The sequence below is a fragment of the Actinia tenebrosa genome, unplaced genomic scaffold (genome assembly GCF_029948245.1).
Source record: "Actinia tenebrosa isolate PJP-AT-01 unplaced genomic scaffold, QUT_ActTen_1.0 PGA_scaffold16__25_contigs__length_10494907, whole genome shotgun sequence".
NCBI classification, from domain to species: domain Eukaryota; kingdom Metazoa; phylum Cnidaria; class Anthozoa; order Actiniaria; family Actiniidae; genus Actinia; species Actinia tenebrosa.
In genome coordinates, this window is record NW_028292576.1 from 1770654 (window position 1) to 1790849 (window position 20196).

Genomic DNA, 20196 nt, shown 5'->3' on the forward strand with positions numbered 1-20196 from the left:
ATCCACGCTCACTATATATACACATTTCCACATTCATCTCTCGTTTACTTCGATGAAGGACTAACGTCCGAAACGTCAGTTTCATTTTTACATACCATACGGTGTTATAAATTATCCATCTATCAACTGTTTTACTGAAAACACCGACGCAGTTTACACTAGTTTTCCATCTTATTCTGTGAAATTTAAGGATCATCAAATTCAATAAATTAAAAAGGCTTGTTAGAAAGCTATTTCTTGCATAATTTAACACATCTGCTTCTGAGGTACTCCCCTGTATTCACCATACGGGTACGTGCAACCAAACAGGGTATGGTTTTCAGCAATTACAATGGAGTGGAATATTATTTCGGAATGTTATTAATATGTGAATTTGATATCTTTTAGGATGTGATGGGCTATTTTTTTAATTTCAGGTTGTGATGAAATTGTTTCCAACATAGAAATGCCATTAGGTGCACATGGTCTAAAAGAGCTGCTCCAATGTATGAAGGACCTGCTGACAAGTAACTTCCCTGCAGCATGTCTTGCCTTGGGGGGCACGGTCATGAGCCTTGGATACCAAAGAATTGTCCAAGTAGTAGGCTCATGTCCTGTAGTCGGCTTACTTACAGGGGACACAGAAACATCTAAAACCACTGTTTTAAGGGCATGCATGTCCATAACAGGAAATGCAGACATTAAAAGTAATTTTTTTAATCCTTTAGAATCAATACATGAACTATTACAAAGACCCAACAGATGTGGGGGTAGGGGTATGGATAATTTCTGGAATTACACACTATCAGGGATTGGCTGTAGGATGCCAGCCAGTCAGCAGCAAGATAGTGAGTAAAACATATACTTGTGATAAAATGTTGTTAAACTAAGAGATCCTATTTTTCATTACGCATATAGACTACACCTGTAAAATGGCCCTTGAGAGATCGAAGTTATGTGATTTGCCCTTTGCCTGGGATGACCCATCATCACCAGATGACGTTAAGTTTATAGTCCAAGCCCTCTTCAACCAGGTAAACTTTTTAGCATCATCTATTTACAATAACAAAAATGACTGTATTTGTGTACTTGATTTAAGGGCCGGGCTCAACCTTAAGTTTCTAGAGCAGTAGTGTGCAGGTACTTGACGAATTGAAATAGCTTTAGCCCCCATTACAGACAGTTTTAAGATTAACATACCAAGATTTTTGTACACTTATTACATGTGCAGATGAACCAAAGTTTTTTCCCTAAGACATTCAAAATCTTATGCCAGTTATCTTCTCTGTTTGTGGATCCTTGTTTGTGTCGTTTTGCAAACAAAATGGATATTCACAAAAATTCAAAAGCTAAGGAATTATGTCGATGGGATCTATGGGTCCCAGACCACCTTTAGTTAATGGTCATCCATTTATTTAATTGCTCATTTAACCATATTCATATGCAAAATTTGTGCCTTAGAATTATTGAATAAGTTATTAATTTATCGATTATTATTATATAACATGAAGTATATGAAAAAAACTATTTCAGCAATAAACACGGCATTGTAATAAGTGTGTGTGGGTGTGCTAATATTTAATTTAAAGAGTTGCAATTTCATATTTTTAAAGGCTGGAAAAGATACATACATTTCGTCAGGTGTGCCAAGGAGTCCACCTGTTATAAGTGCGAATTTCGCATGTGCTAATGATAAGCGGTAAGAATTATGATTACTTTTATAATCATTGTTTTTTTTACGAAATCACAGCATATGTACATTACTTCTCTTGGTTAAAAATTAGTGCCATTCCTTCATTCATTTAATGATTCATCCCTAATTCAATGAATGAGAGCATTTTTGCTTTGCAAAAATATGTTATAAAGTATTTACTTACTTCATATTCTCTTGATTTATATATATATAACATTTATACATCTCAGTAAATATTTACTGATGGTCAAAGAAAATGGAATGATCGAATAACCCCCTTTGTAAGTTATGGTATTTTATTTTTTTTACAGAGCCTTTTCAAGACAGGCTATTGTATTATTTGAAAAGCCTGAGCCAGTCCTAGCGACAAATGAAATGGTGGAGAAGAAGAAAAAGTTGGACCTTGCTGCAGCCAAAGCAAGCTGCAGCATCTTAGAATGCCTAAGCATCACACCGAAATTTCTTGACAATAGCTTAAGTTCTATTGAGAAGCAAGAAATTTCTTCCAAGGTGGAAGTCCTTCTGGGAGGGAAAATAACGTCCTCCCAGATTTACTCCATGCTAATATGGTACACCTTAGAGGTAACTATACATAAATTATAAGCGGAGTGAAATCAATATCAATGAAATGAAGACATTAGATATTTAAGCTCTAAAATTACTATACATTTTTTTGTTATTTTGCAATTTTTTTTGGAATTATTCTTGTTAGTTCCTCCTGCGCTAAGAGATAATGTATGGGAATATTTTTTGTATTTAATTACCTAATATACATCAGATGTCTTTTGCCATATGCCTATGAAATTTCACAATAATATCATAATTTTACATGCAGTTCCTGATGTCGCCAAAATCCTAAAGTTCTTAAAAAATATTTTTGTGCTGCCATCTCTTTGCAATAGACTTTTTTACTGACCCTTAATGCTCTGATTGGTAGATTTAGTTAAAATCTGCAGCTAAACGATTGGCGTATGAAACTTTTCAACTGCTTGATTCAAAACCAAATGTAATTTAATTCTTCATATTTAAATATTTTTTTCCCACAGGTCATGAAAGTTGCTGGGTTCAGTGAAGATGCACCATTCATCTGGAACTACTTTGAAAGTAAGGTAGTTCCATTAATTGATGACCTGTTCACTGGCCATATTCAGAAAGAGGTTAAATCCAATGGTCCAGAAGCCAATCAACTATGGAGCAATCTTGACACAATTTTTGGCACTCTGACCAAAAGAGAGGTATGGACCCAGATTAATTACAATAAAAGAAAAAAGTAATTTCTTACTATATTGTTTATTTTTCTATATATGCAATCTAGGTATATATTCTTGGATCAGATAATTTGTGAGACCTAGCTATACTAAAGTTTTGCGCTTAGGCCCAGTTTAAGAAACGATGAATTTCACATGACTTTTTTATACATTTCGTCAGTGAGAATATCATAAGAAAAATGATAACTAGCGATCCATCATTCCAGTGGAGTGTAAATGGATTCTGGAAACTTTTTGTACATTAGTTAATAGCCCTTTATCACAAATGTAACTGATGTCTTCGTGCGCAGTTTATGCATGTATGCATTGTGTAGTTCCAGAAACTATCCATACCCTACCCACAGAGGAATAAAATTATTATTTGGAATTTTCAAGGGGTTGGGGAGGTAAGAGAGAGAACAAAGTTACAGAGTTTGCATGGAAGAAAATTGGAATCTCCGGGGGTAGGGGGAGGGTCTTTAAAAAAATTCCTCAGTGGGAAGGGTATGGATAATTTCTGGAACTACACAATATTAAACTCATTAATAATTCATGACGAGAACACAACAGAAATCACAACCGTGAAGAGGTTTGCAAATCAGATACAGAATCCTGTTCATTTGCATAAACTTTAAGATGAATTTTCCTGGCCAGATTCACTTTTATCTTGCAAATTTTAGCGAAACACAAAGGAACTATTACCTAGACATTTGATAAGTAATCTACAGTATTCGTGTCCTTGTTGTATCCAATATACAAACATATCGAACACAACACAGCCACTCATACTGTATATATTACTTACTATTCAGTTTTTCACATGCATGAGTACATTAAAATTCGGTATTGTGGAAATTTTATCTTCTGGGCATGAGGTTAATTAAGAGGAGACTGTGTATACGTAGTTAACTATTTTCATTCATCCTATATGTAATACTGTATGATGTTTGAACAAAATCATAAAGTTCCATGTACTGATTTAGAATTATTTCACTTTTTACAGATTGCGTATGCTTTCAAGTGTACAACAATCAAAGGGCAGAAGCTATTAGCTATTGCTTATAGCAAACTTGCCTTTTACCTAAGAAGATCAGGTTGGCAGTGGCAAGAGGGGGATGTTCACAAACAGCTTAGAAGTTTTGGGGACAAGACGAGACTTCGATTTCTAAGCGAAGACTCTGAACTTGACTCGTTCAAGTCTGAAAAGGGATTGGACAAGGAAGGCAAGAGTGTGATGAGACAGTGTGTGTGCATTCCCCTTCGGAGTTTGCCAGCTGTGCTGCTTAAGCATTTTAATGGTAAATACCTGCAGTATTGAACTCTATGCAATGTTTGTGCATAAATATATCACTTAATTATAAAATGTAACTCGAGCACTGTTGGTAAAATAATTTTTGTTTGTCTTCTTAGTCCTTTTTGTAATCTCTGAGACTTATGCATTCACATAGTAAGAATTTATTTTTCAGTATTATTTATTATTAAGCTAATGCACAATTCTTTTATTAAGAGTTATTTTATTCAACCATTGAAGTAAATGTTTACTTAGAAGTGTAGTATAAATTTTTACACACTAGTTACATTGCATTTCTTTGTTCTTTTTACGATATTACAAGTCAGTAATGGGTGGCCTAAATTTTATTTGACAGCAGCTGGTTATTAAGTAAAATCCTTGTTTTAAGGTCTTAATTTTAAAAAGTATTAACTCACAGTTTACGTTGTCGAAGTATCTTTTCTTTTTTGGTTTAATTTCTCCTCAGATGAGATCCCACTCCAAGTTAGTGCTCCTTTAACAGTGGATGCACCCCCTGAAGCCGACGATCAAGGTGTTGTTCAAGGTATTTCATCAGAACTCAGCTGTGATTCTAACATTTTATTTCACTTTAATGTACACAGAACTTCAAAAGAGTATATAATTTGCAATTATCGAAGTATCTTTTCTTTTTTGGTTTAATTTCTCCTCAGATGAGATCCCACTCCAAGTTAGTGCTCCTTTAACAGTAGATGCACCTCCTGAAGCCAATGATCAAGGTGTTGTGGAAGGTTCGAACCATCAGAACGACTCAGCGGTTCTGACATTCATTGTGTAGTGCCATAAATTTTCCATATCCCTCCACCCGGTCCCCAACAGAGGAATTTTGAATTTTTAAGGGGTGGAGGATCAGATAAAGAACAAAATTACAGAGTTTGTATGGAAGGAAATTGGAATTTATTGGGGTTAGGGTGGGGGAATCATCCATGGGGGGAGGGGATGGATAATTTCTGGAACTAAACTATTGTACACAGAACTTCACGAGAGTATTGCTAATTATTAAACTATCTTTTCTCTGTTGGTTTAATTTCTCCTCAGATGAGATCCTTCTACCCGATGAAAATATTCATCAGGTAGAAGCTGTCATCCATTTTACCCCTGCATCTAAAGAACAAGGTGTAGTATAACCGTTTTTATGATTACCTAGCTTTATAATTAGCTCCCATCTGAATTCTGATTACTAGAAATTCTGTACAGCATGGCCGCCAAGCATGCGCACTGATCACTTTTTAGGACTTTAAATATATATCAGGTATTATTTTACATAGAGAGAAATGTATGAGAACTCAAGGATTAGTATAGTTTTTTCGGTTTTATTGAGAAAACCCTTAAACATTTCCAAGTTGCGTACGGCAAGTAGTAAACAACATACCTTCCTTAGTCACGAGTAAAAATTACAAACAATTCCGAAGAAAAAATCGTGTTCGCAATGTAGCACAAACATTGTTACCTTTAGCGGCTTCTTTCTACAGTGTGAGCCTTGAAAATGTGTCTTAGAGGCTATGAAACACGCCGTTCCTCTTGCTCGGTGTTACAACTTTTCCTGTTTGCGTACGTCGGGTTCGAACATGGATATATAACGCTTACTTTAAGTCTAAACAACTTCTCCAAATCTCTCAAAAATCCTGTTCGCAATTGCATATGAAAATGTCCAATATTTGAAATGCTATATAGCTAAGGAACGCTTACAATCGGAGGTCTATGAAGTGAGAAATCCCTCCATGTTTGTATCAAGAACCAAATGTTTTGATGCTCAGCCATTTTGTATCCCATGCTTCAACGCTTCCACTGCTTAGTAACCTAGCATTAGGCCTATTTTTATCTCATTTCGTATTACAACTATAGAAGGATTGCAAAATGTCTAGTGTTTTCCGTAAAATTCAAGCTCAAGAGCTACGAAACATCAAAGTAAACGAGCCGAGTTTAGCATACGCTGCTAAGCCTACTTCCAGAGAGGTAATTTTTGCCTTGGATATACCTTATCCACTTTTTAAGAGCTGGTACGAATTCGTACAAGATATACCTGAACCGGAAGTCGAGACTCTAACCGGAAGTGAAAAGGGAAAGTGGGAATATGCAACGAAATATCCTTTTGTTGCACTTCTGGAGCAAGCCATTCCAGATCAACACTTTTCTTTTTCATCTGAAAACGATGTCAGAAAAGAGATCGATGAAAGTTTGCGTAAAATTTGCTCAAACGTTGTGCAAAAATACAAGTCAAACAGAGGTATGGCAAGAATGAAATTAAATTTGTGCAACAAGAAATTCCACGTATTTAAAGGTCAGACTGAACCTGTTACGAAAATCAGAGATGATGGAGCTAGGATGACAAGGAATTCTAATTTTATTTTACTCTCATTTTCTATTTTACAAACTGGTGCTAATGTCATGTCAGCTAAAGGTAACAGAACAATTGCAGCTGTTAGTGCTTCTGAATCATATACCACCTTAAAAGAGGCTTTTGGCTCTGTTTTTGAGGAGATTAACAGCTTCATTGCTTCTGGTAAATTAACAATTAATGATAAAACAATTAACTTAGAGTTTTTTCTGGGTGGTGATTACAAATTTCTGCTACTAATGCTTGGTTTAAAAGGGGCTACTTCACATTATGCCTGTGCATGGTGCAAGGTGCATAAAGATGAAAGATGGAAAACCACTAATGATTTTAATTACCACAATAAACCTCCAATGGCTAGAACACTCAAAGAGCTTGTTGAGTCATGTACTAAGTCTAAAGATAATTTTTGCTGTGAACATAAACCACTAATCAATATTGATCTTGATCATGTAATTGTTGATGAACTACATTTAATGCTACGCATAAGTGATGTACTTACTAATAACATTGTTAATGAAGTAATTGATTGGGACAGGGAGGATGACTGGGACAAAAAAGGTGGGGAGGAAAAAGGCATCCATTTAAAAAATCTTATTTCTGCAATACGGTCACTTGGCATCACCTTTGATGTTTGGGAAAAACGGAATGTTGATCAGTCATCCAGTGGGAAATATGACTGGACAAGTCTTATGGGAACAGAGAAAAAAACCCTTCTCAATCAATTACCTCAAAAGCTAAATGATGTACTAAGACCTGATACTAGTTCTGCAGTAAGTAAGTTATGGTTGAATTTCAATAGTTTATACAACTTGATTAACAACTGGGAACCAAACACACTACCATCTACTTTTGGAATTCAAGCTGGTAAGTGGATAGATGAATTTTGTTCACTTTCTGGTAAGCTTGATGGGTATGAAAGTAAAAGGGTAACTCCTTATATGCACATAATGTTTGCTCATATACCCCACTTTTTTAAACTATACAAAGGAATAAAAATATTCACAGGTCAGGGTGTAGAAAAAAATAATGATGTGGCAAGATCTGTAGTCCACAGAAAATCCAACAAGTGGAATGCTGTTGCAGATATATTGCAACAAGAGCATAGGCAATGGCACCTTAGGGATAGGGAAAGGGATAAAAGATCCTATTCTAAGCACAAAAGTGATTATTGGGAAGCGGATATAAGAACAACTAGACAGAAAAGGAGAAGAATCAATCAGAGTTCTCCAGAAACTGTTTGTGGAACTAGTGCTTCTAATACACAATTGAGTGTTCCAGATATTAATGATATTAACCCTGAAAAATTGACTGTCAAAGAATTAAAACAAGAATTATCATCAAGAAACATAAAGGGTCTAAGCAAAATGAATAAGGTAGATCTTATACAGCTACTTAAGAATGCTTTAGGTAATTGATAGTAAAATAAAAAATAGAATCTATGTAATAATAATTCTTTTTATAGAAAAGTAGTATTTTTTTGAGTGGTTTTATTTAACGGGTGAAACAGAAACTAATATTTGCTGTACAACTATTTATAATAGACATAAAGAATACAAAAGAATCTAGGTTTGATAATGTCTATGTCTATTAGCTATTCCTTAGGCTAAGTAAAGCCACTCATATATATTAAACATAATCTTTATAAGTGTAATCTTCTTAAAATATCTTTTGCAATGTAAAAAATAAATATATATTATATGTATACAATATTGTGTAAACAAATACTATGTGCATGTAGATAAGTCAACCAATAAGAAATAAGGGTATTACACAATATTGTTATGGATTCACTTTTATAATTCATTTGTAATCACTGAGAAAGGTTTCCTCAATAAATCAAAAGTTAATTTTTCTATATACATTTGCTGAGCTACATTAGCAATACCATTTTTCCCCCTTTTGTATAATTTTGGTGATTTTCCAAGATATATCTTTAATTTAATTGGAAATATAATTCTAGACCCCTCTAAATTCTTATTATAAATTATATCTCAATCATTTTCCCAATTACAATAATCAAAGTCCCTCTTTTCCATTAATATGTATTTCCCATCCCTGGATTTTCTACCCTTCCCATTAAATAAAACCCGAAAACAATCATGATCAAAATCAATCGTAATTGGGACCAGGTTTCTACTTTTTAGCTTGGATGCAAAAGCAGCCCTGAGATTGTCCCTGTTCTTTTGGAGCCTTGATACCTCTACGTGTGGTGATTCATAGTTTCTAAACAGAGAAAAACATAAATGTAATATTGCTACCGAAATATTTCATAATGTTAAGCTTACTATTTTAAGCTTAAGCTTATAATTACTACCAATAATTATACAAAGATGGTACATACCTGATAAGATCTTCAGTAAGGTTTTCCTCGTCCTCCCAGGTGTTTTCGTAGCTACTGTACCCCTCCCATTTTATTAAATATTGAGTCTAAAGATACAATACATCAGGAGGAAAAGGTTTAGGATTCACTGATATTCACATCAACCGGCTTTAAAAATTTGAGTAAACTTCATAGAATATATTAAGTAAGTTATGTAAATTCGCTTACCTTTGATCCTTCTTTCCTTCTTGAAATTACCCTCTCCACAGCAAAAATCCCTAAACTCTTAACACTTCTTCTCTTCTTTATCCCTCCCCAAAGTAAATCCCCCGAACTAGCTGAATTCAATTGTGAATAAAAGCCTTTTGCTTCTCGCACTCGAGTAACATCCGCCATTTTGAAATTGATAAGCGCATGCGTAAAAGGGAGTTTCACGACAAAAACGCGCCTGCAATATAATCCGCTGACTGTACAGAATTTCTAGTAATACGGTAAATAGAGTGACAAATAAGTAAAGAAATAAAGAAATAAACAGGTAGGTATATATTAACTTGGAATTTATTTTGAAGAGCATTCTGAAATAAAGGTAAATTATGCATTTGTATTGATATCTATTAATTATGTATATTTAATATTTGGCCGACCAGTATCACCCATTGCCTACGTACTCTTATTGCCCAAACAAACTTTTTTGTCTTGCATTGTTATTCATTGTTATTCATTAACCGATGTAGGATGCAGGAATGCGAAACGGACCAGAGTGTCAACGTCGTCAAAACTTTTTGACAAAATACATCCTGGCATTTTGAAAGGTAATGTCTTTGTGAATACAGCTATGACATATGTCAACTTTTATTGCAAGACTTGATAATAATTAAAGGGCTGTTTGCATTTTTATGTGACCAAACCCCTCCGGGGATCAAAATATATTTAATTCACCGGCATTGCAAAGACCTGTATGTGCATGATACAGTTAATTCAATCCAGTGAATGCTTATAGGGTGTCTATTTTGAGGAGAGGGGGGGGGGGGGGTTGATTTGTCATCAATAATTGATTTTTGACTGCATGAACTAAAATTATTTTGTATTACTTTTCATTACAGAGAAACGTGTGCGCAAGAAAACAAAGAAGGACTTCTAAGAACTATATTCCTTTTATTTCGTTCCTTGCATTTCTCATTCTTCATATTGTAATTTATGCTATTGCACATGGCTAATCATGGTTAAAACATCAAAAGACTGAAATCCAAAACTCCACAAAACTGTTTGTCACAAATATTACATTTAAATTCAATTTAGTTATTTTATTTTATTTTATTTATTTGAACTGAATGACTAAGTGTTCTATTCGATACGTGTAATATATAGTATACACAAAATATAAACAATAAAATGCTTCAGATTTCAATGATTGTCAGTGATAATTAATTAGTCAGAATGGACATGTATTGTATTGTAAACTGCAAATTTAAGGATAGATCAAGGACAGCAGAGCACCCTGAAAAGTGTATGTGTGTGTGTGGGTGGGGTGGGGGTGAGATTTGAAAATGTAAGATACTAGCTAGTATGAAAAAGGGAAAAGTTAGGGGGGGGCGCATATATAAAGCCTCACTCCCCACATTCCCCCATCTCCACTGTGATTCCTGCATATTTTAAAAAAGCAAGAGCAATCGTGAAGTTGGCAAAATACTCTGAAAGTTGCAAAGAACAAGTTGAAAGCTTAAAACAAAAGTACCAAGAAAATTACTGATTAAAAAACGAAAATACTTCATTTTTGATTTTTTACATGTCGGCTGACACGGCTTAAAAACGCATGCGCATGCGCGAAAATCCCAAAAACAAAATGGCGGACGCTAGAGCAGTATTCGTGCTTCAAAAACCTGCGACTTTGAATAATTTTTACAGCTTACTGGCAACCAAAATATCTAATTGATCATTCATAGTGTAACTTAAAAAGTACTTAGAGGGTGGCAGTGATGTTTAGAATGAGGTCAACATGATGGTTATCGAGATACGCTAAATTACTTTTTGGTACAAAAGTCGACAATTGTGAAACAAATTGATGTAGGTCATGTTTACGTTTTAGTCAAAAATAAGGTCAGATCAACAGAGATAAGCTTAAAATTATGATATTTTTACTCATTAATATCTGTTGTAAGTAACTGCAAATGGCCATTGAATTTGAAGTTCGGCCGTGCTAGATTTTCCCTTTCAAAGTAATAAAATATTCGACTGAAGCTATTTTAGACATATTAATAGTACAATCAACTATTGCTTGCTCATCTGGGACAATTGTAATCTATATTAGATTTTAACATAAATTTATTCCATTGGAATTCATCAGATGTAGTTATAAGTACTTGAAAAATAAAGTTCTTCGTGATAAAAGGTATTCGTGGACGAGGAAACACCTGTGTAGCTACCGGCGTAACCATGGCTAGGGTTTTATACGGATCTCTGACAATCTTTAATAGTTCTTAATTTGATCGTAAAACTATAACAAACATAAAAGAATACATGAATTACTTAAGGTTACAATCACAATTGTGTTATCTCTAATCAGGCATGATTTACAGTGAACAATGGTATATACGGTGTGTCTAAATCATCCAAAAATGTACAATCAATAATAAATCATATATATGTGTGATTACAAAGTAATTGTATAAGATTTTACTGACCTTGTCTAGCCATATACTTGCTCTTACAAATCGCTCCTCGTGGTCCGTTGACCGACAATTGAAATTTGAGATCAAAATAATGATGTACTTATTATATACTTAATAATTATTTAAACATTCCACGACTGTTTATGGCAACAGTCACAGGGCTTCCCAACAGTCGGTGGAGAACCACTGTTCAATCAAAGAGAATCATTGTTTTGTTGTTTTTTAATATTTGGAACATAAACAAATATAGATGTCACTGTGACTTAATGTTCATATACACGTAGTGTGTGTTTTACTTGGATGCTTCGATGCCCTTCGATGGTGGATGTTAGTCTTACTCTGCCTTCTGGAGCACTACAAGCTTCTGTACAGGACGTTGAAGGTACTTCGTCTCTGTCAGTCGTCTTCCCTTGTTGTCCAATTGGGAGGTAGCTAGGGCGAGGAGTGCCTTGCGCACTAAACCATCATCACTTGGAAGAACTTCGTAGACACGAGCAAGCTTCCAATCGCTTCTTGGTAGATTGTCGTCTTTAATAATAACAATGTCATTTACCTTGACGTTTCGCCTAGGTCGGTCCCATTTCTTTCGTACTTGCAGTGTTTGCATGTACTCTCCTCTCCACTTCTTCCAAAATTCATTGGCTAGATGTTGCACTCTCCTCCATCGCTTGCGACAGTACAAGTCAGTCCTTAAAAGGACACCTGGAGGGGGCATCAGTACCTTTGGCTTCATTGTCAGTAGGTGATTTGGTGTCAAAGGCTCCAGGTCTTCTGAGCTTACTGTCGTCAAAGGCCTTGAGTTGACGATGGCTTGAACTTCCTTCATCAGAGTGCGGAAGCTTTCGTCGTCGAGCTGATGTCCAGCCTCTTGCATAAGCGGTCGTAGGACGTTTCTCACACTCCGGATTTGCCGCTCCCACACTCCTCCAGCGTGGCTTGCTGAAGGCGGATTCATCTTGAAGGTAATCCATTCACAATTTTCCTTGAGTAACTCATCGCGTACTTTCTCTTCATCTAGGGCTTCCCGTAATTCGTTACTGGCTCCGATAAAATTGGTACCACAGTCAGATCTTAATTGACGTACTGGGCCACGCTCTGCTAGGAAGCGCCTGAGTGCGTTTATGAATGAGTCGGTGGACAGCGACGCTGCGGTCTCTAGATGTATGGCACGGGAGGGCATGCAAGTAAACAAAACGCCATAGCGTTTCACCTCCTTTCTTCCCTCCTTTATACTAAATGGGCCGAAATAATCCACAGCACAATAGGTGAAGGGAGGTGCTGGTTCCAGCCGGTCATTTGGGAGGTCCGCCATCTTTTGTTGCTGCAAAGGAGCTCTTAGCCTTTTACATGTTATGCACCGTTCGATAGCCGACGCTGTTGCCGATAATCCTCGGGTTATCCAATATCCGCGCTGACGTACTTCGTTGTAAGTCATTCCTCGGCCTTGATGCTTGGTTGCTAGATGACAATTATTTATAACCAACTTGGATATGTGGGCCTTTCCGGGCAATATAACTGGATGCTTCAGTTCTTCCGACGTGCTAGCCCTTCGAAGGCGACCTCCGACACGCAGGACACCTTTGTCGTCGATGAAGGGATCTAGACGATAAAGGCTACTGCATTTCTTTAGACTTGTGTTACGAAGTCTTGTTGACTCTCTGTTGACAAATTCGCCCTTAACATCTATCGAATTCAAGGTCTTGATTTCTTGTTGGAAGTGTTCTTGTTGAATACTGCGGATGATGACGTTTTCTGCTTGACGCAGTTCCTCTACGCTGATCGCGCGGTCGCTGTAGAAGCAATTATCTGGACTGTCGGCATCTGATGACAGTTTGAGCTTGGCCTTCTTCTTCAACAGGTTCTTGTATCGTATGCACCTTGCTACGGCCCCTTTTGCTGTAAACCAGTTTGAGAAACGGTTCAACCTGCTCGTCTCAAGATGAACTGACTTGAATTCGTCTGTATGCGTGGTCAGTGTGACTGTCTTCTTGAGTTCTGGATCATCAGGACTGAGCTCATTGATTTCACGTTGGTGGACGTCATGTTGACCAAACTTGCGGAGGAATTCTGGGCCTCCGAACCACGTCTCATGCTCTAAGAGTTCCTTGGCCATCAAACCTCGTGATGCTGCATCAGCTGGGTTGGAGTCTGTGCGCACGTACTGCCATTGCTTGGGTTCTGTATGCTCATGGATCTGCTGAACGCGATTGGCGACATATATGTGGAATCTCTTTGCGCTGTTGTTGATGTAGCCTAGGACCACCTGGCTGTCAGTCCAAAACACTTCTTGAATGTCCTGATACTCTAGCTCTTGACACAACCACTGACCAACCTTGACTGATACCACTGCTGCAGTAAGCTCGAGGCGTGGAATAGTGACTGGTTTGAGTGGCGTCACGCGTGCCTTTCCCATCAGCAGAGCACAGTGGGCTTGGCCTTCATCATTTATCAAACGAAGATAGCTGCACTGCCCGTAGCCACTCTGACTAGCATCTGAGAAATTGTGTATCTCAACGTGCTTTACCTCGCCAAAGTCCTTTGGCTTGTAGCATCGTGGTATCTTGATATTTTCTAAGGTACTCAGCTCGTCGCGCCATCTTTCCCACCTCGGACGAAGATTGTCGCTTATGGGATCGTCCCAGTCGACTGCTTCCCGACACAGCTCTTGAAGGATCTGTTTTCCGACCAAGACCACGGGAGCCAGGAATCCAAGAGGGTCGAATACTGAGCAAACAGTAGACAGAATACCTCTTCTAGTTAGAGGACGATCTTGGAGGATTATCATAAACTGGAAGCAATCTGTCTCGATACACCACATGACACCGAGAGTTCGTTCGATTGGTAGAGGATCTTGGTTGAAATCTATGTCTTGAAGATTTTTAGCTCTGTCCTCAACTGGGATGGATTGAATAACTTTCTTGCTGTTACTGTTTATCTTGTGAAGTCTTAGACCCGCCTTCGCGCATATGGCTTGACTGTTCCTTATAATTTCTACCGCTTTCTCCGGGGTCTCTACAGACTTGAGGCCGTCGTCGACGTAGAAGTCTCGACGAATGAAGTTGGCAGCTTCTTGGCCAAATTCAATTTCTCCATCGTTCGCAGCTTGCTTGAAACCGAAATTTGCACATCCGGGAGATGATGCTGCACCAAATAGATGGACATTCATGCGGTATTCAATCGGTTGGCTGTCCAGGTTCCCATCTTCCCACCAGAAAAACCGAAGAAGGTCTCGGTCTGCTTCATCGACATAGAACTGGTGGAACATACTTTCCACATCGCATGAAAAGGCAATTTGTTCCTGACGGAATCTACAAAGAACACCCAATAAGCTGTTTGTCAGATCGGGTCCTTGCAGAAGGTTCTTGTTCAATGATGTGCCTCTGTAGACGGCGCTGCAATCGAAGACAACCCGAATCTTATCTGGTTTCTTTGCGTGGTAGACGCCGTGGTGGGGAACATAGTTAATACGTCCTCCTGTGGGTCTGCCGCCTTCGGCCGGAACTCTCTCTGCACATTCATCAATCGTCTTTCGCATGAACTCGAGATAGTCTCTTCTTAATCTCTCATTCCCTTTCAGACGCGCTTTGAGCTGTGCGAGGCGTCTCAGGGCTTGAGACCTGTTGTTTGGGAGACAAACATCCTTGTTCCTTAGAGGGAGAGGCATTTCGTAGTGCCCGTCTTTCCTTTGGCGAATCTGATTTTTCATTTCCGTCAGAAATGCTCGGTTGTCTGCTGACATGGGCTGTTGTTTGGGATCTGGCTTCTCGTGGAAGTCTCTCTCGAACATCTCCCTCACCTGGGCAGGGCTTATGACCTCTCTTGCGTGAGTTTCGGTCGTGAAGGTGGCTTTATTGGCATCATTTTGCTCTTCGCGCACCATGGAAATGTGATCAGCTGTTGTCGCATTGACCCAATTGTTGGTATCAGATTCTTCTGGTGACTCTTCATTGATGGGGCTCTTACACACGCGTCCAACGATGCCCCAACCAAGGTCGGTTCTTATTCCATACGGGTCGTTATCAGAACCTGCTATGACTTCTCGAGGCTTGATGGCTTTAGGGCAGTTCGTGCCTATCAGCAAGCCGACTTCGATATCATCTCTGTAGGGCATCAGTTCATCTGCGATTCGATTAAGATGTTTCCACTGTCTCGCGATTTCAGGCTTTGGAATCTGGGATGGCTTGCAAGGAATGACTGGTCTCGTGAAGATCCTTGGCAGTGTGATGGAGACTTGACGCTTGTAATCTTGCACTTTGATTCCTTGAATCTTCTTACACTGTATTAACTCATTTTCTTCGTGCATTGTTGAGAGAAGAAGATGACTATTTGCTCCGTCGATGTTCAGTGCTGATCTAAGGCTTTCGGTGATGAAAGTTGCATTCGACTGACAATCAATCAACGCGTATGTTAACCTTTCAAGCTGAGGTTTTTCTGTGCAGGATATCCACACTGGAACAATGAGACTCTGATCTTGTCCATACTGCTGACCTTCAACCTTGCAAACGCTTGTACACCTTGTTGCTGCTGTATCTGCTTTTGCAGTCTCGACCTTATGCTGTTGCTCCCTTCGACCTTCGTCATCGACATGCAGACAAGTGGGATGTTGCTGTTTACATCGGGAACAAGTAGTGATCTCCTTGCATTTGTTTTCCTTGGACATGTGACCGTGCTGTAGACAACGGAGACAAAGTCCCTTTCTGATCACAAATTTTGTTCGCTCTTTAATGTGTTTCTTTGCAAACTCGAAACAAGCATTTAGGTGATGATTACCTTTCTTACACCACAGACATAGTGGGGTCTTGTGATCATTGCTTAAGGTGCCTTTAGTTTCGGTAGATAGGGTAGAAGCGCTGTTGAGGATGTTAGTTCTGGGCTTTACCCTTGACGGTTTGCTTGTGTCGCTAAGTCCAGTCAACACAGGTAGGCATTGGACTTCTGCTGTACTGGCCACAAATTCAACAAATGATTTGAAGGGAGGAAATTTCGAGTCACCGTGTGCGAGTTGAAATTCCCTCACCTTTGTACCCCATTTTGGGTGCATCCAGCTTGGCAGGATTTTAAGTAATTGTTTGTTCTCATGTTGTTTGTTCAGCGTTTCTAAATCTTCTACTGACTGCATTGCAAGCTCGCATGTCTTCAAGAAGTCTGCAAATTCACGCAAATCTCTTCCTTCCTTGGGGGCGATTCGAGGCCAGTTTGTCAGCTTGTTTCTAAAGGCTTCAGCAACGACAGACGGATGTCCAAAACGTCTCTCTAACGTTTTCTTGGCCTCCTGGTATGCTTCAGCTGTCTGAACAAATTGGTATCCTTCCACGATTTTCCTTGGTTCTCCGGCGAGATACTGTTGTAGGTAAAGGATCTTCTCACTGACGTTTGTTACTCTTTTTTCAATTACAGCTTCAAAGGCAGCTTTCCAGGTAGGCCATTCTAACAGGGTTACCGCTAAAGACATTAAGCTTGGGCGTTGGCAGACGAGCTGCTTCCATACTCTCTGCAATCGCCGAGCCGAATTCTTGAACCGATGGCTGATGAACTGGTATGGAATACTGATGAGCGCGGGAATAACCTGGCACGTGGGGAGGCGTTGAGAAAGCGTTAACGGTTTCTTTAGCTCCATCGCAGGCAGTACTGGCCTGAGATTGTTGATTTTCGCCCTTCGGTACTATCTGAGGAGTTGAAGTGTGGATAGGAGGTTGGCGGAATATTGCTGGTGGAATCAGAGTTCGGCGTTCTTGAGGACTTACGTTGTCGTTATCTGTATAACGCATTGGATGGTGAGTATTTCGATTACCTGGAGTGGCTGGGTTTCCTGTGTTCGGTATGATATCCTTCGAGATTCCTGTGCCTGGTACAAGGTCCCTTTCGTGCTGCTTGCTTCCACCTTTGTTGTAAGTTTCGCGATTTCCACCAAAATAATGACTTCCGGTAGACGCGATCTCCTTATTTGGCCTTTCGATGGGTATATTTCCATTGTCAATTGGGTTGTTGACATTTTGATTCGAGGTCTCATGTTCATCGTTTTCTTTCTGATTTCCGTTCAGTTCGTTATCGTTATCACTTGGCGTATTAAAATCGTCAATCGCGTCGTTTCCGGTCTTGATGTCTGCGTTGTGTTCGTTATCGTTTGGTTTATTGGAGCCGTCAATCACGTCGCCTATCTGATTTCCGGTTTTCATGTTTGCGTCGTTTTGACCTCTGAGATGTGTTTGCTTAAAACCGTGCATCGATGTTATGTAACGCCGGACGTTATCATCTTTGCTCTGCGTTTCGAGTCGACCGAGATTTGCTTCGGATAAGCATGATCTATCATCGAATTCCTCCATCAGGTCTTTCTCGGCCTTCGCCATTTCGTAACTCTTCATTCTTTGCAACTCTTCAAATTCAAATCTCTTTCGTTGTAGCTCTAGTTCGAATTCTGCTTGCAAACGGGCGTATTTTAGGTCAACTTCCTTTTGGGCGAGAAGAATTTTCATCCTTTGGATACTTTTATTCGTAGCTTGAGACGTTGCTACACTTCTGCGCGAGCGGGTTTCTTCTCTTTCTAGTTCGAAGATTCTTTCTCCTAATCGTTTACGTAATTCGAGCGCTTCTTTGTTTTGTTCGTTGCAAGAGTTAATCAATTCGTGATGGGATTCGATTGATGCTATCCTTCTGAGATCTTCTTGCAATATTTGTAGATTATTGCAGTATTTTTCAAGGTTATGTCTGTTCTTTCGCAAAATATCTGAGCCGTGATCGAGCCACGTCAGCTCAATGTTATTCATGATATTCTTTAGCTCCTTGAGAGCTTTGTCTAAGTTTGTTTCCTTTAATGATGTTACATATTGTTGACCTTTCGCGGTGAACGTTCGTGTACGCTTGAAATTTACGACTGCAGTCGTTTCTCTTTCACTCAGAAAGTCGGGTACAAGTTCGCTTTCAGCTCCGTCGAGCCTTGCATCGCTTAAACTTCGTCTCATCGGGCTTATAGGATCCGACGATTCCATACTAGCCTCGTTTACTTAGCTTAGCGTGCGAAATCTAGTTCACAGTCTTTTAAACCACAAGTTTTAAGACAAGTTTTACTGTAGCTACCGGCGTAACCATGGCTAGGGTTTTATACGGATCTCTGACAATCTTTAATAGTTCTTAATTTGATCGTAAAACTATAACAAACATAAAAGAATACATGAATTACTTAAGGTTACAATCACAATTGTGTTATCTCTAATCAGGCATGATTTACAGTGAACAATGGTATATACGGTGTGTCTAAATCATCCAAAAATGTACAATCAATAATAAATCATATATATGTGTGATTACAAAGTAATTGTATAAGATTTTACTGACCTTGTCTAGCCATATACTTGCTCTTACAAATCGCTCCTCGTGGTCCGTTGACCGACAATTGAAATTTGAGATCAAAATAATGATGTACTTATTATATACTTAATAATTATTTAAACATTCCACGACTGTTTATGGCAACAGTCACAACCTGTTTCGAAGAGCTGGTTTAGAGGAGCGCTAAGACTAAGGATAAAAGCTTTAGTCAATGACGAAATGTTGTGATACGAAGGATAAATATCTTGTTTTACTTTGGAAATCATTTTTATGTATCTCCGATCCTCGACCTACCCAAGTTCAAGTCTTTAGTTAAAGGGTATTTACCAAAAACTCGGCAAAGATATTGGAAGATTGTCTTTTAGTTTGTACTGAATAGGCTTCACATTTTTCTGCAAAATTTCAAAACTGACTTTTTTGTTCTGTATTTTTAAAATCTAAAGTTTGTTTGATTGAATTATTTTTGAGTGACATACTAGATCTGAAATGTCACAAATTATTAATAGTGACAATTTTTTCCTGGTTCTGCCAATCTTGTTTATTCAAAAACTAGATTTGGGTTTACCAATTTTCATAATAAAACTTTAAACAAGTTTTCAATATGAACCTATTTCAGCCCTTTTTGTATCATCTTTTATCACAAGTTGGGTGCTGGAATATTCTACTATAGCTGTAACCTAGCTATTCTGCGTCTTGAGGGTGTTAGACAGAAGGAATTGTTACAATAATGCTATATAGAACAATCATAACCTGAAAGTGGTTATCATTCATTTTAATAAACACATACAATGGAATTAATAAACTTCTTTTTTTATATTTTCAAAATATTTTTACAACAAAGGTCTCACCCTCAACATCACTTATAAGGAACATTTCAGTTCTAGGTTTAGAATTGAAAACTGATTCAACAAAAGGAATTAATGATGAACCAGTTACCAGGAAGGTATACCCCCAGAGTGATGTAATCATTTTATGGGTGAGATACAATCATACTCCTAACAATCATCCTATCATTTAGCATTTTAGTGTATCAAAACAGTTGAAAATTGGAAGATGGGGTATATATTTATTAAGCAATGTGAGGGGAAAATAACTATTAGCAAAAAAAAAAAAAAAAAAAGAACATGAAAAAACCCAATATTGTCTTTAGGAATTTTTCCAAGGCCTATTTATTAAAATTTGCAATTATGTATCATAAGGGTGCTTACAGTATATTCCTTTACTCTGTTAAAAAAATTGTATCTTGATAGATGGAAAATCTATTTACTTTGGGTTTTAACTTTGGTAATATCATAATTCTAATTTCTCAGAAAGG

General features: G+C 38.1%; 3 protein-coding genes across 3 annotated transcripts; 1 reads left to right on the forward strand and 2 right to left on the reverse strand.

Annotated features, from left to right (window-relative positions):
* The first annotated feature begins 6454 nt into the window (after window positions 1-6454).
* On the forward strand, window positions 6455-8023 carry LOC116308453 (uncharacterized). Its single transcript, XM_089031473.1, has one exon. It carries the CDS (start codon window positions 6458-6460, stop codon window positions 7979-7981), a length of 1524 nt encoding a protein of 507 aa, XP_088887599.1. The 5' UTR covers window positions 6455-6457; the 3' UTR covers window positions 7982-8023.
* Window positions 8024-8397: 374 nt separating this feature from the next.
* On the reverse strand, window positions 8398-9305 carry LOC116308457 (chromodomain Y-like protein). Its single transcript, XM_031718875.2, has 3 exons — window positions 9115-9305; window positions 8908-8993; window positions 8398-8789 (listed from the first exon to the last, which is right to left on the reverse strand). Exons 1-3 carry the CDS (start codon window positions 9280-9282, stop codon window positions 8558-8560), a joined length of 486 nt encoding a protein of 161 aa, XP_031574735.2. The 5' UTR covers window positions 9283-9305; the 3' UTR covers window positions 8398-8557.
* Window positions 9306-11170: 1865 nt separating this feature from the next.
* On the reverse strand, window positions 11171-18541 carry LOC148910540 (uncharacterized). Its single transcript, XM_089031407.1, has 3 exons — window positions 17044-18541; window positions 11568-16982; window positions 11171-11380 (listed from the first exon to the last, which is right to left on the reverse strand). Exons 1-2 carry the CDS (start codon window positions 18539-18541, stop codon window positions 11890-11892), a joined length of 6591 nt encoding a protein of 2196 aa, XP_088887533.1. The 3' UTR covers window positions 11171-11380; window positions 11568-11889.
* Between the last annotated feature and the right edge of the window lie 1655 nt (window positions 18542-20196).

Coding starts and splice junctions, on each gene's coding strand:
- LOC148910540 (XM_089031407.1), bottom strand. CDS start 18,541: ATGGAATCGTCGGATCCTATAAGCCCGATGAGACGAAGTTTAAGCGAT. Junction 16,983..17,043: donor CGGCTCGGCGATTGCAGAGA/GTATGGAAGCAG, acceptor TAACCCTGTTAG/AATGGCCTACCTGGAAAGCT.
- LOC116308457 (XM_031718875.2), bottom strand. CDS start 9,282: ATGGCGGATGTTACTCGAGTGCGAGAAGCAAAAGGCTTTTATTCACAA. Junction 8,994..9,114: donor GAAGGAAAGAAGGATCAAAG/GTAAGCGAATTT, acceptor TTGTATCTTTAG/ACTCAATATTTAATAAAATG. Junction 8,790..8,907: donor CTTACTGAAGATCTTATCAG/GTATGTACCATC, acceptor TTCTCTGTTTAG/AAACTATGAATCACCACACG.
- LOC116308453 (XM_089031473.1), top strand. CDS start 6,458: ATGGCAAGAATGAAATTAAATTTGTGCAACAAGAAATTCCACGTATTT.